This window comes from Phasianus colchicus, chromosome 1 (genome assembly GCF_987193195.1).
Source record: "Phasianus colchicus chromosome 1, bPhaCol1.hap1.1, whole genome shotgun sequence".
NCBI classification, from domain to species: domain Eukaryota; kingdom Metazoa; phylum Chordata; class Aves; order Galliformes; family Phasianidae; genus Phasianus; species Phasianus colchicus.
The window spans coordinates 82631553-82656353 of record NC_143436.1 but is presented as its reverse complement, the minus strand read 5'-3'; the positions used below and the strand labels follow the sequence as shown (position 1 = coordinate 82656353).

Here is a 24801-nt window from a genome sequence, read left to right as displayed (position 1 = left end):
AATACTCTTTTGATGCAATACACAATTCAGCTTTGGAACTCCTTACATTTAGATACTTTATGCAGCAAAGTAGAAATGAGGTGAAGAATAACTACAGAATTTGAAGAAAAAAACACTAAGCACAAGGACAGGGCTACAATTCTTGACCCAGCAAGTGTCCTCATTGCTGTTTGACAGAAACTGGAGATTATGTTGGATGAATGCATATCTCGTACTTGTACCTAGCTTTTCAGATGCTTTGCCTTCCTGTTTTCTAGGGGCAGCTCTTGGAGAAAGGAAATTCGGTGACAAGGATCTTTGAGTGCACTCACGTGTTTCCACTGCAATTTTGTGCTGATAGAGAGCATGCCTCATTAGGCTATAGTATTTAGCTGACTGTGTTTAATCATCTTCTTGATGCTGCTATTTGACAGAAGAGCTTGAGAGAGAAGACGGGAAGGAAGTCCAGGAGGTCAGCAAAGTGACCTGAGAGTACATGGAAGATAGAGGATCCCTTCATAATTCAGAAAAAGCGGAGATCTGTTTACAAGACTTGCATTCAGCATCCCCTGTCTCTAAACTCTGTGTGTGCTCGAATGCAAATCTCCCTGTTTGTGGTGCTCTAGCAGCATCAGTGGCTCTGCTTTTCTTCAGCCCCTTTCAAATCCCTTAGATGTCTGTTGTGAAATGCAGCTTGCACAAGCAATGGATAGCCTTTGTGACTGTCATGTGCTGTATTTATTTTTAAGGATGCAAAAGTAATAGAATTATAGAATATCCTTCTGAGTTGGAAGGATATTCTATAGTGATCCCCAAGGATCATTGAATCCAACTCCAGGCTTCACACTGCACTACCCAAAATTGAAACCCTATGTCCAGACAGTCACAGAATCATAGAATCGCCATGGCTGGAAAAGATCTCCAAGACCATCTAGTCCAATCATCCACCTACCATCAATACCGACCAACATGATCTCGTTCTATGATGGAGTTACCCATCGGTGGATGAGGGAAATGCTGACATAGTATACTGGCGGTTCTATGATTCTATATTGCCCACTAAACCATGTCCCTTAGTACCACATCTAAACATTTCTTGAACACCTCCAAGGACAGTGACTCAGCCACCTCCCTGTGCAGCCTGTGCCAATGCCTCGCCACTCTTTCTGAGAAGACATTTTTCATAATATCCAACCTGAACCTTCCTTGGTACAACTTGATGCCATTCCCTCTAGTCTACTCCTTGAACTCTGGCAGCTCGGGGCTGTGCCCGCTGCCCTGGGCAGCCTTCACCAGCTTCTGGTGAAGAACCTTTTCTTAACCCCCAACCTGACCCTCCCCGACACAGCTCCATGCCATTCCCTTGAGTCCTGACTCTGTCACCAGAGAGCAGAGCTCAGTGCTGCAGGCTGCCATGAGGCCTTCCTTCAGCCTCCTCTGCTCTAGGCCAAGCAAACCACGGGACCTCAGATGCTTCTCATACACCCTGCCCTCCAGACCCTTCCCTATCTTCCTAGCCCTCCTTTGGTTACTCTATAACAATTTTATGTCCCTCCTATGTTATGGCACACAAAACTACTCTAATTGAGGTCACACCAGCTCAGAGATATCTCATGACAGAACAGTCCCTTCCTAAGACTGCCTGGCAGTGCAGTACTTAATAGAGCATCTCATAGTTAGTTATGCCCTTATACAAAGGCTGCTCTGAAAGTACTGCCTCCTATTTTATTATTTTGGCCCATGACATCAGAAGCAGATGTCAGTATTATGGCAATAGAGGTTGAATCTTTGCCATGTGACAGATGGCAGCAGAGGAGCGGTCTAACAGAATGGGGTCTGATATGGAATAGCATATGAAGCAGAAAGTGTGTCACTTAATTCCTCCATGCAGAAAAAAAATGGCACTCAATTACATTCATTGACACTTGCAGAACATTTGTGGACACCAAACAGGGGATGTCAGCACAGTGAGGCAATCGGTGGAGCATTTTATCAGCAGCAATGGCAATGTGAAAGACAAGCCATGTTTCGGATGGTCATGTACAGCTGTCATACCATGAAATGAAGAGTGTCTCGATCAGCTCATCCACATGAATCAGCAGATTACAGCTACAGAACTATGTATGGAACTGAATATCAGCTTCAATGCATTAGAAACGATGGTGACAACATTGGAATATCGCAGTGCCAGATGGGTCTCACACATTCTCACACTGGAACAGAAAGTACACTGTATGCAAGGTTGACAGGACCTGTTTAACCAATACAAGGCTGAAGATTACGGTTTCCTGGATTGTATCTTTACCAGTGACAAGATGTGGTGTCAACACTATAAGCTAGAATCAAAATGGCAGTCCATGGAGTGGCGGCATGTGAATTCTCCATCAAAGAAAAATTCAAGATACAGCTCTCAGTGGATTAAGTAATGTGTATTGTCTTTTGAACAGAAAAGAGGTGATCCTGCCAGATTTCCTAGAATCCAGACAAAACATCAACTCTGACCACTACATTGTGAGACTGACTAAGCTGAAGGCTTGAACTTTCAAATTCAGGCTAGAGAAGAATACAGCCTTTCTCTTGCAACGCAATAATGCCAGGTCACATACAAGTCTGAAGACTATGGAGCAGACTGCCAGTCTTGGCTGGACTGTCCTACCATACCTACTGTATTGTCCGGATTTGGCACCTTCTGACTTTCATCTTTTTTGGGCCAATGAAAGATGGACTGCATGGGCAACAACACCATCATAGCAGCTGTGAAACAGGGGGTCATTTCCACTAGCACAGATTCCGTTGAGAGTGGCATGTAGGCTCTTGTTCACCACTGGTGAAAATGAATTACTAATGGTGGTGACTATGTTGAAAAGTAGTGCTTTGTGGCTGAGAATTTGCTTTGTCAGACAGTGTTATTGTGCTCTTTGCATCTGTCATATTTTCCATGGAAATAGGAGGAATTACTTTCAGAGCAACCTACATGTTTTTAAACCTTTATGTGGAATAAGGGAGTAGAAAGGCTCACCAAAATCTCAAGAATATGCCAATATGTAGTAGCCATCCTTATTTTTACTGAGAAGGGCTGCCCTGGAGGGGCAACCTGCAATGAAGGACACCTTTGCCCTCTTACCATGGCCAGGAGAATCCTGACTGCTACATACCTTTTGTGCTCCTTCACAAATTCAACCAGCTCCTCTTCTGTGTAAGGTTTATCAGGGATGTGAACAGGATCATCCATGAATGGTTCATAGAAGTCCACCTCGTTCATCTTCAGACCCAGTTTCTTAGCAACCTGTGGGAGTTCAAATGGTCACAGGTGAGTGAGCCTGAGGTGCCTTCAGGGCATCCAGAGCCTCTGCTGGTGGAAGAGTTGAGGCCAAGAATTTTCTCTCCCTCAAAGTGCACTCTTAGTGTGGCCAGCAAAATATGAATGAATATTTCCTTGAAAAAAAAAAGCACTGATGCTTTCTACACTGCCAGTGTCAAGCACTGTGGCAGAGCAAGGCTAGAGTCCTTGTCCTGCAAGCCTAATGAAGCTGGTTCCTAAACCCAGATCCAAATCTGACTCCCCACTGTAGAATTGGCTTTTAATCTTCGAACAGAGCCAGTGCAAAAGCAGACACAAATACTACAAGTTACAGGAATGCTCAAAATGAGAAACTAGAGCCAGACACTAAATCCAGGAACATCCTGAGCTTCTGGAAAATGCTGTATAAGTTGTGGATTTGGAAATGACAGAGCAAGGCTTTGTGATAAACATGGCATCTTCTTGCGCAGTATGCCTCTGCTGATTTGTATGTTTTAATGACCCCTATTTGAACAGCTCTCATTTATTCCATTCCAGTTCATTTCTGTCTAAGTGTCACACATGAGGAGCCTGAAGCCAGAGTACACCTATCTTGTCCATTTGAGACACAACAGCCTCAAATAGCAAAGGAGGAGATGAGCTACAACAGAGCAAAATACTCCCAATCCTCACTTACACATACCAGCCTTGATCTATCTTTGCAGTGACATGCCCACTGTGAACGTGCAAGTGACAGCTCGTGGTCTAGGAGGGCCAGGGGCAGATGCAGAGCTGAAGGAAGGTGGGAGCACAAACTTCCAGCATGGTTGAGGCTAGAAGGGGCCTCTGATGTCATCTGGTTCAACCCTCTTGCACAAAAAGGGTTACCTGGAATAGGATGCTCATGGCCACTCTAACCCTCACACTCAGAGTTTTAGGAAAAGCCTGCTCTCAACTTCTTTCTTCAAAGCCTACACCTTTGCAGTGGAAAGGCTTTAAGCTGTGCAGAAAGGAGTCTGTCATCTCCCATGGTGAGGTGTGTGGATGCTTACCCCTTTGTCGAATGTGGCAAAGAATTTGACGTATGGTTGGAAGTGTTCAGCAGCCTCTTCAAATGCCTTGTAATCTGTAAGGAGAAAAGGGGAATAAAGGAAAGATTTCATAGACCTGGTCTCATTCTGATCAGTATAGAAGGCACCAGGGATGAGCAAATATAAATTATTACAAAATACAGCAGATGACGGTACTATGTTTCTTACACACCTTCAGGATTTACAAACAAGAACTATTTCACTTAGAGTGAACAGAATACACTTTGTGCAGCCCCACTACAGGTCCCAGAATGCTACATTAGGCAGGGGCTAAAATCAGCAGCCCTGTGAAGCAAGTCCAAGGGTCCAAGACTGCTGTTGGTGTAGGAATGGGCTTATGCACAGCAAAAGCAGAAGCTCACTTGCAAAGCTACCTCATCCTCCAGTGACTATTGCACTGCAACCATTTGTCTCCTTAATGTTAATGAACAGGAACATTTAACCCCCAACACCCCCACCAAGGCTCCAAGCTCCACAAGGAATATATTCATCTTACGTTCAGAGTCTTCTCCTTTGAAGTAGCCGATCAGTTTGATTTCATCGTCAATTTGGTCAAAGGCTTGAAGCTCCAGCTTGCTGTTTATGATTTCCACAGGGTCTTCTAGCAGCTGCCATGACAAATGCATATGATAACACAACAATTTGCAGCACCAACCCATAACTGCCAGACTGTGTCACTAGCTGCTTAAGTGGGGAGAAAGAGGTCACCTAATTTATCTGCTGCGGGAAACCCTGTTTGATGCTCTCTGCCTCTCTGTGAGAAACTAACTGAGACATGTAGGTCACCTTGAGAAGGAGCACTTAATAGGTTCACTGCACAGGCTGAAGCATTTAGAGGGATGCTAAGAGAGATGTGGGTGACCCAAATAGATGCTGCGATGGGAGATAAAGTGTAGTAATTGCAGCTGGCTTTGGAGAGGCTGTGAAGATGGTAGAATGGTTGAAAGAACTGCAATATGAGGACTGCGTTCTTCTGTGAATGAGAGATGCACTTGTTTTTAAGTGTAGCTTGCTGGAAGTGATCATCATAAAGGTATTTTGGAAAAATATTTAAAAGAACATGCTAGAGTGTGACCAAACAGTGGGAAGTCTAGAAGTGAAACTTATTGGCTGATCCACACATGCATGGTGGGTTAAATCTGTTCTTTGGCCCCAGGCACATCACAGTTCTGATGAAAAAGTTGGAAGACTAATCTGCTAGTTTATCCTAGTTTTAGTCCAAACTTTGTTTCTTAACCAGACACTGCTGGGGGAAGAATTTGGTCTGATTTATTTATTTATTTTGTTTTGTTTTGATGTACCAAGCAATACTGGTGTAAATTGGGTATGGCTTCACTAGGAGAACAAATGCAGGCATGCCACTACATAGCCTGCAGAGGAGTAGAGAAACACTGGGTTTGTTTTCCTTTAAGATCAGGCTGTCCAGGTACCACTGATGTGTTTGCTTTTATTTCCCTGCTTTTCTATGTGCTTTTCCTTGAGTGGAAAACACACAAACAGAAATCCTTACTCTCCTCCTTTCTTTGCAGAACTCGTTTTGTCAGTGGTGCACCACAAAGCATGGCAAATGGAGCCTCATCAGGTGGCTTATGCTGCACCCTTTACCAGTAATGCTCCACTGTGCACATTTCCCTCCTGCTATTGTGCTGTTGGGGTTTAAGCCACATAAATGGGGACTCCATCACTATCAGGCTGCCAGAAAAGCCCTGCGTTAGATGGAATATATGTGGGATTGTTGCTTGCTCCCTGGTTGAGCAACCAAATATTCCACAAACAGGAAAGAGAAAAAAATAAATTTAAGATATAAGTGGTTGGTGGCATATAAAGGTCCTGTCTTTTCTGGGAACTCATGGTCAGTCAAGTATTTGGGAAGTTGGCAAATAACATTATTTGCTGGTGTGCAACAAACAGGGATGGAGTTTCAAACAGAGATAACCTGTGTTTTTTTGCAAAGTGAGTGCAAGGTCTTTTCTGAGAGGCTTTATCTGAACTTATCTGTGCTTACATCCAAGAGGAATTCCACCAAGACATCTGTGGCCAGTTCCCCGTCAAATTCAATCAACCGCTCCTCCTTAAACACATAGAGACTTCCCTCTTCAACCAAGCCTGAAAGAAGGAGACAGGAAATATCATGTGGTCAACAATTCACTAAAAGCATCACCCTTTTTACATTGAAGCATCATGCTGGTTATTCTAGCAACACCTCCTGGGGAAACGCAGTTGCCTGTTGACTTGGTTGGTCAAGTTAGAAATAATCCTAATGATCTCCTGAGCCTAGAGGAGACTTAACTCTGTGAATGTAAAAAATGGCCAAGAAGCCAAAGCAAATTTTAAACTCTCAAATGCTTATCTTGCTTTGGGAAAAGTTAGAAGCATTTGTTGGAGATGGTGCAGAAGGCAGGCTGGCACATGACTGAGCTGAGGATTGGATGCTGCATCATCTTGGTGAAGGCTCCAAGATGAGGAGCTCTGAGCCCTGCAGTGCATGATGACAGGGTTGAATAATGCTTTCTGGGGAAGCAGAAGCTCTCTGCTTTATTTTCACATACACTGTCACACTTAGCCTCTAATTTAGGAAAGAAAATTACAGTCCAGTATACAATGCATAATAAGTCTCTGGCCTTAAGCCTAGTGTGGTATTTATATACCATTGTATTTGCATGCCATAGTATTTTCATATTCTTTCTGGGATGAAATATGAAAAAATACTATGTAGCTACTAGAGGGCAGCTGTTTTGAGGTGTGGAAATGGGAGGATGGAGTGTTCCTCTTATATCTGGGGATCAACTCAGAAAGGGGTGGCACCTGGTTGCCATTGCAAGGCTGCAGTTCCTATCAGTGGTTGGGATCACCCTTCCAGGGAACAGATGGCATCTGGGGACTCATGTGTTGCCTTCATAGATGTTGGTTCTGCATCACTGTATCAGAGCTGTCTCTGTGCAGGAAGAGCATGGAGTTTTCACGCCATGTATCCAAGCTGTTCTGGAGATTGCAAAGATGGGACTTACCTAGCTTTTTGGCGAGTTTGGCATCCTTCTTGGAATCCACCATCCCAAAGCCGATGCTCCTAGGCTCCAGGACCTGAGCTGCCAGCTGTGGGAAAAATCAGAGTCCAGTATGAGCAGCAGAAATGCTGGAGGACATTGTGCCCTGTCAGGATGGCACAGGAGGCACAGATGACCCATATTTTGCTCCCAGGCAGCATCGATGGGGTGGCACACATCACATGTTGCCTCTTTGCTGAGATAAGGCTGTCTGGAGGTCATAAGGGTTGGATTTCTTCCCACTGTGTCACAGCGCTGGGTTTGCTGGTGATACCACGTGCTGCCAACTGCGCTTTGACACTTGGGCATCAGGAGAGAGTTCCCAGCCACATTGGTGACACCGAAGTAGTGGGAACAGCTGGGAGGAAGACTTAAACCCTCTGGCAGACCAAAAGCTCTCTCCTTCCTCATCTGTGGTCTCCTATAGGGGACCATGACACTGTCTAGGTACTGAAGATGTTTTAATTCCGGGAGTGCTTGGTGCTAGGCAGCAGTGGCTGGAAAATTGAGGGTAGCAAAAGTATCACTGCTTACATATGATGGAGTAGCAAAAGCACCCTGGCTTTGTGAAAATAGCAGTGCTACACCACTAAGTGCTCCTGGCCATCATTGTATCTCCTTTCTGTCCTGGGCTCTCCCTGTATCTCCCAATATCAATCCTTTATTGCTTGTCTTGTTATCCCTCTGGAAGGAAATCCAAATCCAGTGGTGCTTAATGCCCCAGCTTGTATTGAGCTGTGGGCCAGTCAGAGGGTAACAGCGCAGCAGTAAGACAACATGGTCAAGCCAACACCCAAATCAATCTCTTCTGCTCTGAAGTGCCTCAAGTCCCATCTCCTGTCCCAGCTTCGGCCAGCTCCCCAGCTCTGGGTCCTCTCTTCTGCCCTGTTTCCTCAGGAAACAGGGCTAATCCCAGCCACGCTCGTATTTGTCACCTTGCAGCTTTGGAAACTGCTGTCCCATCCCCACCATTTTTGATGAAGGGGCCTCTTGGTGATATCAAGTTCCTGCATGATTTGTGAAAATAGATATCTGTGGAAAGGAGAGACGCGCTGCAAGCGCCCTGCAGTGGGGACCCTGCGAATTCCTCCCGGGCGCCGTGGACATGTGGCGGCCCTGGGAAGCAGGCGGGCAGCGTCCTCATCCACAGGCACTCTCTGGAGTGGTAACACCATCTCAAGACCCCTGAGCAGCTGTAATACCCCCTCCTCCTCCCTCTTTCCCTGCTCCACAGATGCCTCTGATGCCGACAGCCTCCTTGCTGTCCCTCCGGTGCACCCTGCCACAGGGAGCATGCCCCATCTCAGCTGCCGCCCCATTCCCATCCATAAAACCCTGCTGGATTTGGGGATAGGGAATAAGAGTTGGAGGCCTCTGGGATGTCCCTATTAGGGCATGGCCACCTCTACTCACTGGAGGGAGCAGCAGAAAGGCTGCAGCCAGAGAGACGGTGGGCTGATTTATGGTAGTGCCCTCCTCCAGGGCCCATTTCAGCACCCCCTCAACCTCAAAGCCGGTTTGAATGTCACCCAGCGCCGCTGTGTCCGTGGCCATGTGTCCCCTCGGCTCCCCACTATAAATAGCCCCCACCTGCAGATGGCCGGTAATTGCAGGGATCATGGAGGAAAAGTCTCAAAATCCTGGGGGAAAACAGCAGGCACCCTGAAGATACGGGCTCAGAGACTTTACTTAGGCTAAGAGCGGTGACATTTTTTTGAAGGACAGGGTTATCTTCTCCCTGCCACCAAATGCATGTCCCAAAGCCCCCCTAGAAAGACGTTCTCCACCATCACAGCATCTCAGCTTCTTTTTCCAAAGGATGGTCATCAAGGAACAGGAACACCCAATTACCTTAACCCCCCCAGCTACCTGGCCTGCTGTCTTTAGGAGGTGCTGCATGTTGTAAAGGAATTGTGTTGATTTGCTAATCTTCTCTCACTCTCTACCGATAATTGGAAATAAAAGGGAGGCTGCAGGTCAGGGCTCTTACTTACAGAGGACACTGCCTGAATAGAGTAGAGCAGTGGTCTATATTTACACATCTATAAAGCGTCAGAGCATTGGTCTGGTCAGTCTGGTGTCCCCTCACCTGGGCCTTGTTAGAGCAGATGTCCAACATGGCAGGAGAAGATGCATGGAGGTGCCTTTATTGGGAAAAGGGATGGAGACTGTGGGATCAGAAGCTTTAGGGGACGTGTGACTCCCTGCACAGAAGCAGTTGTGTAGACCAGCAAGAGGCTCCTCAAAATTTGAGGCCCTGGCCGTGCTGAGACTGTCCAGACATGTAAATACACTTCATCTAGCTGCAGCCTTACAGGCTACTTACTTACATCTGTTAGTCAAGTGCCAGATACAGCCCAGGCAGTTTGAGCCCTATAGCTCTTGACTAGTGTGTGCAGGAGATGGTTAGAGTTTCTTGGGGGTGTTTGAAGAAGCTCAGCAATGTGCCTTCATCATCTGAGGCTGTGACACCTGCTGCAGACAAGTGGTTGGGCACAAGCAGGAGTGAGAGATGTTTGTAAAAGTGGAGGCTTAGATCAGGAGTAGCATATGTGAACATGCAGTGTATGCAAGATAGCTCTTCAGGGCTGAGTGTGTGAGCATTGGAGCTTGCTGGAAAAGAGTAGATGTGTCTAGAAAATTAGGGATGGGATGGAAACTTCTTTGTGCAAGACTGTGGGAACATGCACTTCATTAGGGCTTTGGAGGCAAAAAAACCCAGAATCACAGCATGGCTGAGGTTGGCAGGACCCTCTGAGTTCATCAGCTCCAGCCACAGCTCAGCAGGGACAGCCAGAGCAGGGTGCCAGGCCCACATCCAGGTTACTTTTGGAGACCCCTCAGAGGGAGACTGCACAATCTCTCCTACAGGCATGTGAGATATCTCTCTGAAGAGACTCACCACAGGAGAAGATGAATGTGAATAGATGGGAGTGCATGTAGACAGTGTGTGTACAGAGGAGAGTATGTTTGTATGTGTGCAAATGATGGAACTGTGAGCTCTGCTGGCAGCCTTTCTCCTTTGTTGGAGCTTTCAGGATAATGAAATAAGGAGCGAGCAGTACAGCCCATGTCAATCCACAGAGCTCTTCAGTCCTCGCTGGGAAAATCTTTCTGCAACATGAGACTCAGTACAGCTCTTTCCACTGGCACTGCTGGAAGGTAGGGGACCTTTGCAGGCTGCCTGTGCCTACAGTCACATTTTCAAATGCCAGCTCTGTGGGGCTGGATGTTACTCCTGCTTGCTGCTTCCCAGTGGGGCAGGTGGGTCTGAGCAGTGCCCAGGTGTGCCTGCATTCCCATATCTACATTTGAACCCCATCAGGCAGCAACATATAGAGGATGCCAGAGGCACGCAGCTTGGCTGGTTGCCCCCAGCTCATTACAGTATCAAGCATCTGTATATCCCCTTACAGTATTTTCTGATTCCATAATGCTAGTGGGATTTGAATGCAGATAATGTTTCTGATCTTGACAATCCTTTTGGCTCAGAACTTCGGGACAGAGGCGGCTGTAATGTAAGAACACAGCTCCTACTCCTTCTTCTCCCTTTAAATTCATATTGCTTGAAGTCTCGTCCAGCCAGAGCCCCTGCCTTTGTGTCAGCCTCTATAGCGAGTAATTTAGCTTCAACAGCTGCATGGGGAGATGGGAGAGAGAAACTGCCCCGGAAGAACTGAGCTTAGCTGGTCATGCAGTCCCTGAGGTACATGAAGAGGTTCAGGGCAGGCAGGGCTTAGAGCACAAGCAAAGACAGCAGGGGCTTGTAAGCTTGTATCCCATGCACATTTTGCAACCTTTATCTGGTAAGCAGGAAGCCTTTGCAGTGAACTCTTTCTAGCCACGGGGTCACAAGTTGAGTCCTGTGCATTCTCAGGAACAGGAGTTGTGAGTTTTCCTCAGGTAACAGCCCTATTCTCATTTGAGTAGGTGCATGGCCCTGTGAGATTGATGAGAAGTGCCAGCCCCAGATGAAGCCTGAGGACCATGCTACAGTTCTATGACCTACAAATGAGAAAGCACCGTCTCAGGGGTTGCAACTAGATGATCATTAACATCCCTTCCAACCTATGCCATTCCGTGATTCTGTGATTCTATGATTTTGGGTGCTGTCAGCTGGTGCCAGCAATCTGAATAATGGTGATGGAAGGAAACTGCTCCTTGCTAGAGCATCTCAGCTTCCTACTACCTGAACTGAGGTGTGGTGATGGGAAGCTTTAAGGAGACTCATAGGGTCCTTCTGAAATCCTATGCTACAAGAAGCAGCAGCAACATCACCCTTGTAAAGGTGATAGGTTGTCTGATGACAAACCTGCTTCAGCTGCAGACAGAGGTGATTGTTCTGGACCTTCCATTTGGTGTCAGTCTTGCCATCAAATGGCAGAACAAATGCAGTAGAGAGGGTTACAGATGGAGATGAATGGGACAGGTATGCCAGCATAGTCAGTCTTTCATTGTGGAGTGACATTATGGGTTTTTGGCCTGGATTTTCTTCTCACTTCACTGTCGAGATCCCCCCACAGCAAGGCTGACATTCCCCGGCTGCCCAGGCTGGGAGGCAGGGTGCTGGACACACCTGGGTCTCTGATAGCCTTTGGGAGTACTTCTGCTATGCACAGGGAAATTGCTGTTTCCCAGCAGGCAGTGGTAGAAGAGCAAAACTGAAGCAACACAAAGAGACGAGCAATGGGAGATTATATGGGAAGTCACCTTTCTTTCCACTTTTCTGTTGCTCTGCTCTTTAAAGCTGCAGAGCATGGTGATGGTCAGAACACGCTGATGTGAAGATGAGGATGACTTAATGTCTTAAAACTTATTTTTATTTTCAGAAACAACAGGAGGATATGGCAAGAAACTAGAGTATTTCCCCAAAGGCTTTGAAAGCTTCTGCAGAACTCATACCCTTACACTGTGGTTGGCTTCTCCATTGTTCGAACAGTCTGTAGTAGAGCAGAGGGGTATCACTCTCCTTAATGCTGTTTTGTGCCATGAAGCATCCCCTCACAATAACCATCAGAAAAGTATTGGATCTCTGTGTAACTCAGGCTGGTGAATGACAGCTCCTGAAGCATTGTGATGGCCATAGAGAAGGAGCAGGAGCCTGCTGAGTAGCTGCTGCAACAGGGCCTGGCAGCAGAGCCTGGAGAGATAAAGCATGGCCCATCTTGCTGCCCTTTTCCACCACTGGAGCTGCCCTCTTAGGGGGTTGCTGCTCTCCTGGTGAAAAGGCAAGTCCCCAAATACAGAACACCCAAAGGTCACTGAGGGAGGTCCTTTCACAGGTAACGGTGCTGTGGCCCTTTAAGAGCTACCCGGCTGCTCAGCCCAGCCAGGCATATGATGTGCTCTTTGGCCACCTACCTAAAGGTTTCACATAGCTAGGGCTGTATTTTTATCCACACCCGGGCATCCCTAATTTTAGCCAGCTGTAAGTTAAAGCCCCTGAGATAGCTGGGGATGATGCTGGTGGCTGTGAGCATCCATGGGGCAGGGGCCACTTGCTGCTGCTGTTGGCTGTTGCCTGCTGGCACTGCTTCACAGATGTTTTGCCGACTCAGCCGAGCAGCTTGCACATTGAGGACAGTCTGGAGCTGTGAGTGTGCATGTGCTGATCTCAGCTCTGCAGGTGGATTGGTGCCCGGGGCTGCTCTGCGGAACCATCCCCTCTGTTGAACCCCACTCTGCTGAACCAGAGACAGGAGAAGGAATTTGGGAGCTTTCCTCTACAAAAGTGAGGCTATAACTAGCTTTGCTTGGAAGTGAAGGCTGGATGCCACAGCAAAACCTATGTGGAGCAGCAGCCAGCTGCTTTCAAGTGGCTGCTGAAGGAAGGAAGTGAGCTCAGTGCCCAACAGCCCCTTCTCCTCCTCAGGACCCTGCAGTGTTTTCACGCATCCAGCTCCAAGGAAATTTCTCAGTTTTCTGACCCAGTGGGCCTGAGCCAATACCTCTGAAACCCTGGAGTGCCACAGGAGGGATCTGGGTGTTCCTGCCCTGAATCCACACCAGTATGGGGCCCTGGGAGAGCAATAGGTTCCTTGGGGTGAAGGAGGACTCAGCCAAGAAGCAGTGAGCAACCAGCCCGGAGGGAAACGCTCAGAACAAGTGTCTCCTTACGGAGGCTTTGAGGTGTCAGAGCTCTGCTCAGTCTGTCGGCTGCCAGGACAGGAGCAAGTTCCCAGAAAGAGAAGGTATCATGTCGTGCAGCTGGCCTGCACCGGAGCTGCGCCAGAGTGTGTGCAGGAATGAGCCCCATCAGCAGTGCCCAGGGGCCAGCGCAGCGGGGAACCGCGCATGGGGCTGCTGCTTGTTCTATTTCCTCGGGCAAGGTTTTCTTTCTCTAAGTAGGTAAATCCCAGTGTGCAGAGGATTAAATAAAACAAGATCATTTGAACCTTGCTAAGTCACTTCTTTCCTGGGCCACTCGTTCCTTGCCTGGGTGCCTGCTGTTTAGGGACAGAGGCCTCAAAAAGACATCTTAGGTCCTAAGAACTTGGACCAGGTTGCTCAATCTCTGTCAGTGTCCTTTAAACTCATGGGGCTGTTCTCCCCTTGACTCCTTCCTCTGGTGATTAGGAGCTTAGTTTCCAAACCTGATTTATTCATAGCCCATTTGTCCTCAGGCTTTGTGCTTAAATAGTTACCCTCCCTCCTGGGGCTTTAAAGAGAATTACTGTATCTCCTTTCCCTTTTCCCCATGGGTGAAGCTCAGGCTTAAATGCAGGGTAGTGGCAGGCTTTGATCAGCTTGATTTAAATGAAGGGCACCACAGACTCAGCTCTGGAGTGAGGGCAGTGGGAGCTAATGCAATGTGGTACCTGCTCCACCTCATAAGATGCTATTTGCCCTCAGCAGTCTCCTGGGCAATGTCAAGGTCTGAGGCAGAGAACAGCAAATGGTGACAGTACACATACACTGGAGCTGGACTTGGTCCTTATGGGTCCCTTCCAACTTGCAGTATTCTATGCCCACTGGTGAATGATTGCTCAGGCCAGTCCTTTTGATTCCTTCTTACAGTGCACTAGGATGGGTCAATGGCATCTTATCAGACATGAGTGTGATCCTGCCTCCTGGATATCAAGAATGCATCAGAAACCCCCACTGGCATGTTTCTAGGGAGCCTAATTGGTGTGGTAGGATGACTGAGGTTTGAAGGATGGGCTTTTTTACTTTTCCTCATCTCTTGGGCATTTCAGAACAAAGGTGTGCCATGGAAGGAGTCTCCAACTGCCTTAAGCTCTTGCATGGTGCGCACCTACAGAGGCTGTCTGCTCTCCAGCTGTACAGAGAGAACTCCTCACTCCTGGGGCTGAGGTAGCCTGCAAAGTGCAAGTGGACTTGGCAGTGCATTGTGTCAGCAGCTGAGCCCAGTCTCACAGAGGTCTGCTGTGTCTCCAAGTGACCTCTGACCATACATGACCGGGCATGAAGGATGCCTTTCCAAGAGGGAGGTAGTGGTGGAAATGGGGGTCTTATGCTAGAAGCTGCTCAGGCATCCAGACCAACCTCTGTGATGAGATGGATGGAGGGGCATTGGGAAAGAAAAGTAGGTGATAAGAATTAAAGCAGTCTTGGAAATTGTTCCTACCACTAGTTATATAGAAAGGCCAAATTATCCACTTGTGCCTGGGTGTCAGTGTGCCCATCTACAGACTGGGGAGCTCTCTGTAGCTTCTTTTATGACTGGCATATCAGGGAGCTAAACTTTCCTAGTGCTGCTGCCAAACACAGTGCTCTGAGCTGTTAATGGACTGAGATGTACTTACGTTGTCTCAGAGGCCAAAGGAAGCAGTGCACATCTTTTCCTTTCTCTCCCTTCTTTCCTAACCTTTTGCATTAACTTATCTACAGTGAAAGCCACTACCTCAGCAGCTATGGCAACCTGTTTTATTACTTGTATTATGAGGTACTCATGCTGTGGGCTTCTTCAGGTACCGCTGCATCCAGGTGTGCCCCATCTCTCAACCTGAGGACTTGCTCTGTAGGGTTGCAGGGACCAGACAGTTTCTGTGGCACTCAATGTGTAACATGTTTAACCAGCCAAGGAAGTCATACTGAGATAGTGTCTCCTGAACATACCATTTTCAAAGAAAAAGGTTGAAAATGAGTCTATGAAACAAACTGATAAGGGTGCTTAAAGAAAGCTCTTGATTTTATATTCTTCTGTACTCTGTTTGGACATGGGGATAATGTCTCAGCTACTGCTTCCTATGAATGTCTATACATATCTATACTTGCAAACTTTTTTCCTGTGTTGGATCAGAAGAGAAAGCCTTTTTGCTACATAAGACATGTTTCTGAGCTCTCACAGAGGCTATCAGCATTAAAATGATTTGAAGACCAGATGGGTGGAACTGCCCCCAAACTAGACAAATCTTAATTGATTTTTCCATTCTCAGCTGAAAGCCTGTGAGTGTCAACAATTGAAAGTAAATCCTTGCTTTCAACTGAATTAGACCTTACGCTCACTTTAACCCTTATTCTGTTGAGCTCAAAAGCTCTATTTCCCTCTCACAGCACGAGTAGTACTGATTGTACTTGGACACTGGGAAGGAGATGCAATGTCTGCTTTGCAGGCAGCCTGCTCTGTACTAAGACAGCTTATGCTGCTGGAGAGAGCTTCTCATGTGCAAAATAAAAATGCCTTACCCTGCTGCTCTTTATTTTTGTAACATGATCCTTAGAGACAGACTGGCCCACTGGAAAGCAAAGCTCTCCCAATATTTGGGAAGGGTTTGGAGATGAGAGGGAGAAGGGAGAGGCCTGAGAAGCAGTGATATGAGATTGGAGGAAATAGGGGAGTTACAAAAAAGAGTAGCAGAACAGATATTTTAAGTTTCCCTGCTTTGTTCTTGTTCTCTTTCACCCCTTTTTCCATTAAAGCTGAGAGATTTGGGGACAAGTAGCTTTTTGTCTTATTTGGCACTTAAATCTGCACTGTGAAGATTTGTGTCTGGCTGTGTGTGATCTCCTTCTCTGTGCTCACCTCATAGGGCATGCAAGGCTCTTAGAAAAATTGCCACAGGGTAGGAACTGCTATCACTGTCCTCAAGATTGCTGGATCATCCTCTAGAGTGGAGGATTTTCCTCACAAGCTACAGGAGCTGTTCAGCAGAAGCTGGGGTGAATGGAGGTAGAAAGGGAAGCAAAGGAGCATAAGAGCCCCTTAGTCTGAGCTGTGAAGCAGCCATGCTCATCAACTCAGAGTCGTGGAATTGCCTTGGTTGGAAAAGACAACAGAGTAGGTGGTAGGGGCTGCCAGGTCAGCTGATGATCTTCTTCATTGCCTTTCCAAATTGGAAGGGCATGCTGGGCTGTGTGGGAATCCAGTGGCAGATCCTAATAGGACTGGGTGGAGGGAGCTGAAGATCCTGTAATATCAGTGTAACCACAGCATCCCTTTGTCTGATGATACCTGGTGAACATCATGAGATTCTGCTGGTCAGTTCCACACACTGGGCATTTGTAATGGGGAGGAGAATTTTCCTAGCATATCCCTTTCTCCTCACCTTGATGTTTGTGGTTGCAATTGGATCAAGACCTTAACTATGTGCTTAACTTCACTTGTGCTGTCGTGTTTTCAGCACATTTCCCTAAAGAAATGAGACCATTGTGATTCTCTTCTCCCTGCCCTCCTGGTTTGTCTGTCAGCTGCCTCCAGAAATAAAGTTTCAAGCTCTTGGCCATTTTCAGCCAGATTTTCCAGGGAGATCTCAGACATAATTAAGGCATTGCAAGCTTCATACAGAGCAGGGACTTGGTAGGGAAGAGACTCGGAAAGAGGGAAGTGCTGCCACAGGAGCTCAAGCCCTGTTAGCTACTAGTGGAACCTGTTCAAGCTTGTTGATGACTATGACCAATGTATCTGGATGAAACCATGGCCAAGGAACAATTTGCTCCTGGATTGTAGGAGTGTTGTCTAGGCCCATCCTGCCCTCCTTGGATGTTTTGTAGCCATGTCTTTTTTCACCTGCTGAGACCTAAACCATGACTGGGTCTATAGTGAAGAAGGGACCAGCAGGAGCTACTGGGACTTCTGCTTGCTTTGACAATATGCCATACTATCTACTACCTGGGCACATCCGGAATTTTGTCCTAGCAAATCTGGAGGGACCCTGTTACTGAATCTCTCCACGTTTTTTCCTTGTTCTAAGATATTTATTCAAGCTTTTGGTCTTTGGAACTATACACTTCTTCTAAGGTGCATGTGAGAAAGAGGAAGGGTGGAGACTTTGGAGGTTTTCAGGACTTAACATCTATGAAGCCTATTTCTTCCTGTGTACACACACACCTGTGTTCATCAGGCAGTAGGAAGTAGTAACCCTTAGATGGTTAGCTCAGATCTTTGCTTAGCTCCACACTTGCCTGAAGGTCTCGTGTTAAGGGATCCATCATATTCCTTATGATGGAGACCAGTGCAATTTTATAGAAGTAAGGCTAAGGACGTGGTTTTTTCCAGGCTGTGGAAACAGCATTCCTTGTTGTGAGCCATCAGGCAAATCCTCAATAAAGTAAGGTGAAAAAATGTGAGATGCTCCAGAAAGCAAATCCTTAATATAGTAAATAAGCATGAGATGCTCCATATAGGCCCTCAAACAGGCAGGGCAGATTGAGAGCGATCCTTACACAACATTTATGGCTTGAGGTCAGGGAAGTGAAGCTTTGAGTGATGTCACCAGACGGAGAAGGTTAAAACCTAGCTTGCTGCAATGGTTAAGTTAGTAACAGAAATTAAGAGCACCAGCACCTTGCTGGTCTGTGTCCTATGCAGCACTTTCTCTTTTGCTTTCTCAGATCCAATCCAAGCCTTGGGTGTCTGTGGCAAAGGAGTGTCCAGTATGCAGATCTCTGCTGTGTGGGAACTGTAAGATTGCTGCTGCAATTCCCAGCCCAGGGAACAATGGGGAACTTCAACACATGCACTGAATCAGCACTGCAAGTGCTGGAGAAGTTTTGAGGTCAAAGCCAAAAGTGCAGGGTGTTCTATAGAATGGTCAGCTAGTAGCTGAGCATTAGTGAACCAGAGCACTACAATTACATAAAGTCTGCTGCAAATCTAATCCTCAATCTCTTGCCCAAGGTCACATCAGAGTTCCATGGAAGAGAAGCAATTGGAAACCAAACCACCAGAGTCCTAAGCTAATGTATTCACCCTCTGAAGCAAGCCCTGCAAAATAAAAGCTCAAACACATGCTGCATTGTAGCAATTGCACACTCAGTATGGTTGACTGCTAACATGGGAATAAGTGTCCAGGGGAGTACAACCAACAGTGTACAACGGGTACCTGCTTCTGCCAGGTTTCTATAAATACACACTTAGTAAATGCTTGCCATCTATCAAGCACAAAATAGCTATCCTATTAAACAACAATGCAATTATACTACCAGTCATAAACTTTTCAGCTGGAGTTCCAGGGTTATTTTTTCTTTGCCAAGTGTTATTTGATCACTCACCTGGAACAAGTAACTGTTTCCTGACAGGTGAATAAAATCTGGTCAGGTTTGAATCTTTCTTGCTTGCCTTGTTGAGGAGGTCAGTAGACCTTGAACTTGGCACTGTACTTTTGCAGGTCCTAGCCCTCACTCAGTGAGAATATTTTCTAAATCACATTTGCTATACTTAAAGAGATGCAATATGTTTTGTCTTTGAAAAATAGAGATTATGTATTTCTTCTGCAATTCTCACTTTCCATCCAAAGTGTCTTTTAGTTAAGAAGGAATATTTCTAAGCCCCTGGGAGGAAATGAACAACTAACCATCAATTACTGCTCTAAGAGTCCCTAGATTACAGCCACACTACAAGAAAGAATGCTATGAATCTACTTTGTAATTTTTAGTGTTATTTATTTTACTGAGGATTAATTAATCATTCTTTCACCAAAGAATTAACAATGCATATTTCCAGCACAGAAATGAACGGCTGTATTAACAAGTAGCTACAGACTTACTCCAAGCAGGCAACCAAGCGTCAGAAAAACAAAAAAGGATTTAATGCCACACCAACAGGGAGTTTTGAGATGTGGAGCTGGGACACCCATTTGCAACACAGTTTGGTGGGACTGCTTGGCTATTTGCTCCGAGTGGGATAGGAAACTGGAAGGAATATTGAATCCAAGGAGGGTATACTAGAAAGAGAAGAGACCTAACAATTTCAGGCTGCACTCAGACCTGTGCTGAGATTTGAAAAAGCTCAGCTAAGCAGAATTCATGCTGCTGGGTGTGCACGGTTACTTGCTTTTCCCTGTTTTCTGGTGCACCACCAAGAAAGGCTATTTCCCAGCTAACAACTCTGAAGACTATAACAAAAGCTTTACCCTGTGCTTCACAGAGCTCAGGGTCTAAATCATACTCAGGCAAGCAACCTCAAACCTTTGGCCATTCCCACCAGGCCCCTGACTGTCTCATGACCCGTCTCCATAACTCCAGACGTGCAGTGGCATTGACCCGGCAGGGAGACACGCAGTGGTGCTTACCTCCAGGACCATCTCTGTCATCTGGAACTGCTTCTGGGACACCCTGTCAGAGCTCACGGGCTCATGGAAGAGCAGACAAAGCATGTCATATTTCTTCAGGGCATGCTTGTAGTTCTTCTCGTTCAGGTCGATCACTCGGTCTTTCCCATCATATGTGGGGAAATTCAGTCCTTCTTCTGCCTTGCAGCAGAAAAGCAGGCAAAAGCCTGCCAGGATCCAGCAAGTCGCCTTCATTGGGGAACCCTTGGAGTTCAGTGCAGCGCTGGCAAAGGTCTCTCTCCTTCTCAGTTTGGGAAGAGAAGGAGGCCAAGGGTTCCAGTGGGCGTCTGCACCGAGTTTCTCTTTCTGCTGCCTTCCTAGTGTTCAGTCCAAGCTCTGCAAGGCTGGTGGCAAGCAACAAACTTTGCTGTCCTGAGCTCACAACAAAGAGACAGACAGGAGAAGCTGTCAGGCCAAGCCCTGGATACCTTACATAGCTGTGTCCAGCTCCCGTGTCATTAGGAACTCCATTTTTAGGAAGCAGTTGTTTCAGGCTAAAAATAAACCCTGCAATGAATAAAAAGGACAGATATGACAGCATTGAGGGACTTGCTGGCACTCTGCATCATCTGAGAGTGAGAGAGTGAGTGAGAGGGAGTGTGAGGGAGTGCAGGAGGGAGTGGAGGTTGGCAATGCTGGGAGGACGCAGGCAGATTTGGGGAAGGGGCAGACTTCATTTATACAGAGAGCCAAGGCACACTCCGTCCTACTAGGGCTTAGCAAAAATAGAAGATATTGGCTGCCTTTTGTAACAAGGGTATCTCTGTAACCACTTGGGCATCACAGTGATTAGGCAGTGGATAACAGAGCTTGGATAAAATCATTTCAGACTCATCACTACCACTAGAGGAAAAGTCACATTTCCACAGCAGTAAAGGAGGTGAGCACTCCTGAGACTCTGTCACGCTGCCTGGGGCACGGACTTGATTTGCTTGATGGAATTCAAGTTCTTTTCAGAAGCACTCTCTCTGCTAACAGAGTGCCAGGAGATCTACTGGCCCTGGGATCTCCTGCTCACAGCTGTAATCCCAAAGTAGAGAGAAGCTTGTCTTGTAGCTTCTCACTGACACAGTAGTTGCCAAATCCCAGAGGTTGCTGGTTACCGATTAAAGCCTTGTCGCACTAAAGAATAAGGGCAAGATTTACACTGGTGCCTTGGGGCAGGAGACATGGGCCTCCTTGAAATGATGGGCAGATGCCACCATTGCTGCTGGCCTCCCAGCCTCTGGGACCTGCCTGTTGTCCCTGAAGGTCTTTTCCCAGAGCTTTGCTGCATCTCCTAACAAGTGAAATGGAAAATGATGACTGCTTCCCGGTTCCTGGTGCAGCAGCACATTCTTTCATCTCCTCTCCTCCTCTGACTTTGTGTCACTGCTGCTCCATGACTGGCAGCAACAGGGACATGGAGGCAAGCCACCTGGCTGGTGGCCAGCCCTGCCACCAGGATGATGTTGATCTGCTGGGGAAGATATTTGGAGGATGGCAAAGAAGAGTGTGATAGTGGGGTCTCTCCTGTGCCAAAATGATGTGCAGACAAACAACTTCATCAGGCCTACTTCTTGCACACTGCTCCGTACCCTTACTCCATTCACATTTGTGAGGAGATGATGTCCCTGGTCCTATTTAATTCTATGACTGGGGTATTTTGATGTTTGCTTGGGGCAAAAAGTGAGTGCTACTTAGCAATTATACCTCACTTCTGGGTGATGTAGGAGCACATATCCCACATAGATGTCACTTCAACATAGCCCACAACACGAGCTGCTACTCTATGGACAACAGTTTTGAAGTCTGTCCTGTTTCCAAAACCTCTTATTTTCTGGTCTTGTCTTTTTAGGAATTTGTTTGTTTGCAACTTGATGTCCTAATGATGGAAGCTGAGAAATCCAGGTAGTAGCCAGAGCAAGACAGCCTCTGAAATTCACTCCCCACTGTGAGGGCTGTCATTTTCAGAGGGAGATGTGAAAAACCTGGATAAACCTGACTGCTGTTAGTAGGAGATGCAAGACTTCTGCCACAGTGGATGACAACAGCTAGGTTTTTGCTAAATGTTTGGTCTGTAAAGCACAGAACTGAGCTCGTGTGATGATCAGGCCTACGCTAAGTTGACAGGTTGCCTTTGAAGGACTTCATGCATTTGGGGTGCAGGAATAGGCTGTCCTTGCCAACAAAGCATGTTTCAAAGCAGGCACACATCAGACAGGGTTGCAAAAATGAAATGTTCACAGACACTTCAAAATCAGCTTCCCAGGCTCCTGTCCTCCTTTTATTTTTGTAGATCTACAGCAATTGCTCCACTTTCATATCACTCAAGTTATTTTTGACATGCTTTCTCTCTAATCTGAATAACTTGTTCATGTGCCTAAAATGGACACAATCCAGTTTTCATTTTCTCCTCTTTTTGCTATTGAAAAATGAACAATATTTTGGGGGGTTTTTTTAGATACAAAAAAAAATATTGCCTTGCTCACCCTAATCCCATCTATTCTGTCTGTTAGTGGCATGAGTAGTAGCAGCCTGTGACTTATGCTTCACCTCTGCCTTGAGGGCAATTATTCCAGCTGAACAACATATCCTGGTCAATGGGACTCCATCTCAGAAACTGCTCAGAAACTCAGTGGGACTGCTAGTGCTAAACTCAGTGGGCATTTGCTAAGGGATTTCAGTTGTGGCTGCATCCATCTGAAACTTAAGATACCTTGGTCACTATATCAGAAGTGGTTTAAATGATTATATGCTTCCTAGGGGGCAGAATTTGTGTGTTTGATTTAGAAAGGGATAATCCTGTGAAGACAGGATAAATCTTAAACAACGGCCTCGGTCACTTGAACTTCTTAATTCCAATGAGTGAAACTCTAGTCAAAGCAGATGTTCTCATTGCAAGCCTGCCAATACAGACCTGAAATTCCAGATTCATTTGTTGAGGGTGTTCAGAACAGAAGTTAAGTGCCTGAGACTGATGCAGAGCTGTTTTGTCCCTGGGAGGATACCAGTAGCAGGCTTGTAACTGGAACTGAATCTTCCGCACCCTGGCAAAGGCCATAAATGTTTTGCTTTTATCTCCATCACCATGCTGGGTCCTGGTAGCAGCACACTAAAGTGTGTGGGATCTTCCTGATCCCATATAGCTCTACTTGGGTGCAACACATTTGATTCTGTGGTTGGTGCCAGGCAAGGGAATGACAAAGCACTGGGGCACCTGTCCTAAAGTTCAGTTAGCCCACTGATAATTGCCCGGCACAGCTGGTCTCTGTTAGCTTCTACCAGAAGTGGACAGTAAGGCTCAGCCTCCTCGCTCGCAATCTATTAGAGAGTGTCCAAAGGAGAGCTATGAAGGTGGTGAAGAGTTTGGAGCGCAAGGTGTGTGAGGAGCAGCTGAGGTCCCGTGTGTGCTCAGCCCAGAGCAGAGGAGCTGAGGGGAGGCCTGATGGCGGCTGCAGCTCCTCACAGGGAGTGGAGGGGCAGCGCTGAGCTCTGTTCTGTGTGACAGCGACAGGGCCCGAGGGAACGGCATGGAGCTGTGTCAGGGGAGGGCAGATGGGGGACAGGGTCTGCACCACAGGGTGGTGGGCATGGAACGGGCTGCCCACAGCAGTGGGCACGGCTCTGAGTGCCAGAGTGCAAGGAGTGTTTTGGACAGTGCTGTAAGTCATACAGTCTGACTTTTGGGTAGTGCTGTGTGGAAGCCAGGAGTTGAATCTCTTCCAAATCAGGATATTCTATGACTTTATGATTCTGTGATTTCTCAGCCAAACACTTGAGCTGTTCAGTTGCCACATCTCTTACGTTTGTGTCCTGCCTAGAGATATGACAGCAGCATTCTTCTCTAGCTAACCATCCCGGAGCCATCTACCTGAAGGCTCTCTGGGGAATGGGCTGATAGGGCTCTATGCTTGGTCACTGGGAATGGTGCCCACACCATTCAAAAACCTTACAGAACTGGTCCCAGAACTTCAGGCAAAGGGAGAATTAAAGGAAAGCTTTGCTGTGGAGTTGTCCACTATTCTAGATTCTTTGCGGTGTATTCATTCAACAAAAATCATGCTCCAGGGAATTGGGTGCAAAACTATCCCTGATATTCACAGAAGTGGGATTTTTCTTTGTTCCTCTGAATTTTGTGATGATGCAAAGCCAGACAGAGTAGCAGAATGGAAGGGCTCAGAACAGGACAGCCTCAGGCCTTCATTTCGGGCTTGTATAAATACAGAGTTCCTGCTAGTGGAAAGCAGGAGAGAAACAGAAATCTCCTTGATTATTTTTTTCTCTTAGTGTACTAGAAATTAGGGACCTAGCCACTCCAGCCCCACGCTGCTACTTTCACCTTCCTTGTCCTCTGCTGCTCCCCAGCCACCTCTGATCCAAATGCTTCAGTGAGCCTTTTTCTAGGGCACCAGGATTTAAGATTCTGCTTCAGCTAATCTCTTTGCAAGCCTCTAAGACCTCATGTGTTTTGCAAGATATGAGTACTCAGAAAATAGGCCTTTTGCCACCAGCTTGGTAAGCAAGGTCACAGCTTGTCATAATTTGCGAGTGGCTGTCATTAGGTGGGAGCCTCTGGCATGAACTGACCCTTACAGAGGAGACTGAGAAGACCATCACCATCTTGAGGAGAGCTCTGCAGTGTGAGAAACCTACTTCTCTTTCCCTTCCCTTCACCCTTGCTGAAAGCCCTGAGGGGTGAGAAGCCTTTCCCAGTGCTTATGCTGCCTGAACACTGATGGTGTTGTGTCTGTGGTGGTAAGTACAAGGCAGAGTTGGATTCTTCCTGTTCCTCTTTTAAAGAGCCTGAGATCTTTGCAACTAGGACCTGGTGACAGTCTTTGTGTTTTGACTGAGGTGTCCTAGGACCTGCTGTATGATGAGAAAGTACTACAAGCTTTCCTGTCTTCTTCCAT

The 24801-nt window shown here is 46.8% G+C and overlaps 1 protein-coding gene across 1 annotated transcript in view; it reads right to left on the bottom strand.

Moving 5' to 3' along the window:
* CASQ2 (calsequestrin 2) overlaps positions 1-20332 on the bottom strand; it is a 30167-nt gene extending 9835 nt beyond the window's left edge. Inside the window, exons 1-6 of the mRNA XM_031613098.2 lie at positions 19868-20332; positions 7359-7443; positions 6356-6456; positions 4847-4958; positions 4312-4385; positions 3135-3265 (exon numbers count right to left, since the gene is read on the bottom strand). Of these exons, the coding sequence (XP_031468958.1) occupies positions 3135-3265; positions 4312-4385; positions 4847-4958; positions 6356-6456; positions 7359-7443; positions 19868-20101 (737 nt within the window). The 5' untranslated portion in view covers positions 20102-20332. The remainder of the gene's footprint in view (positions 1-3134; positions 3266-4311; positions 4386-4846; positions 4959-6355; positions 6457-7358; positions 7444-19867) is intronic.
* Between the last annotated feature and the right edge of the window lie 4469 nt (positions 20333-24801).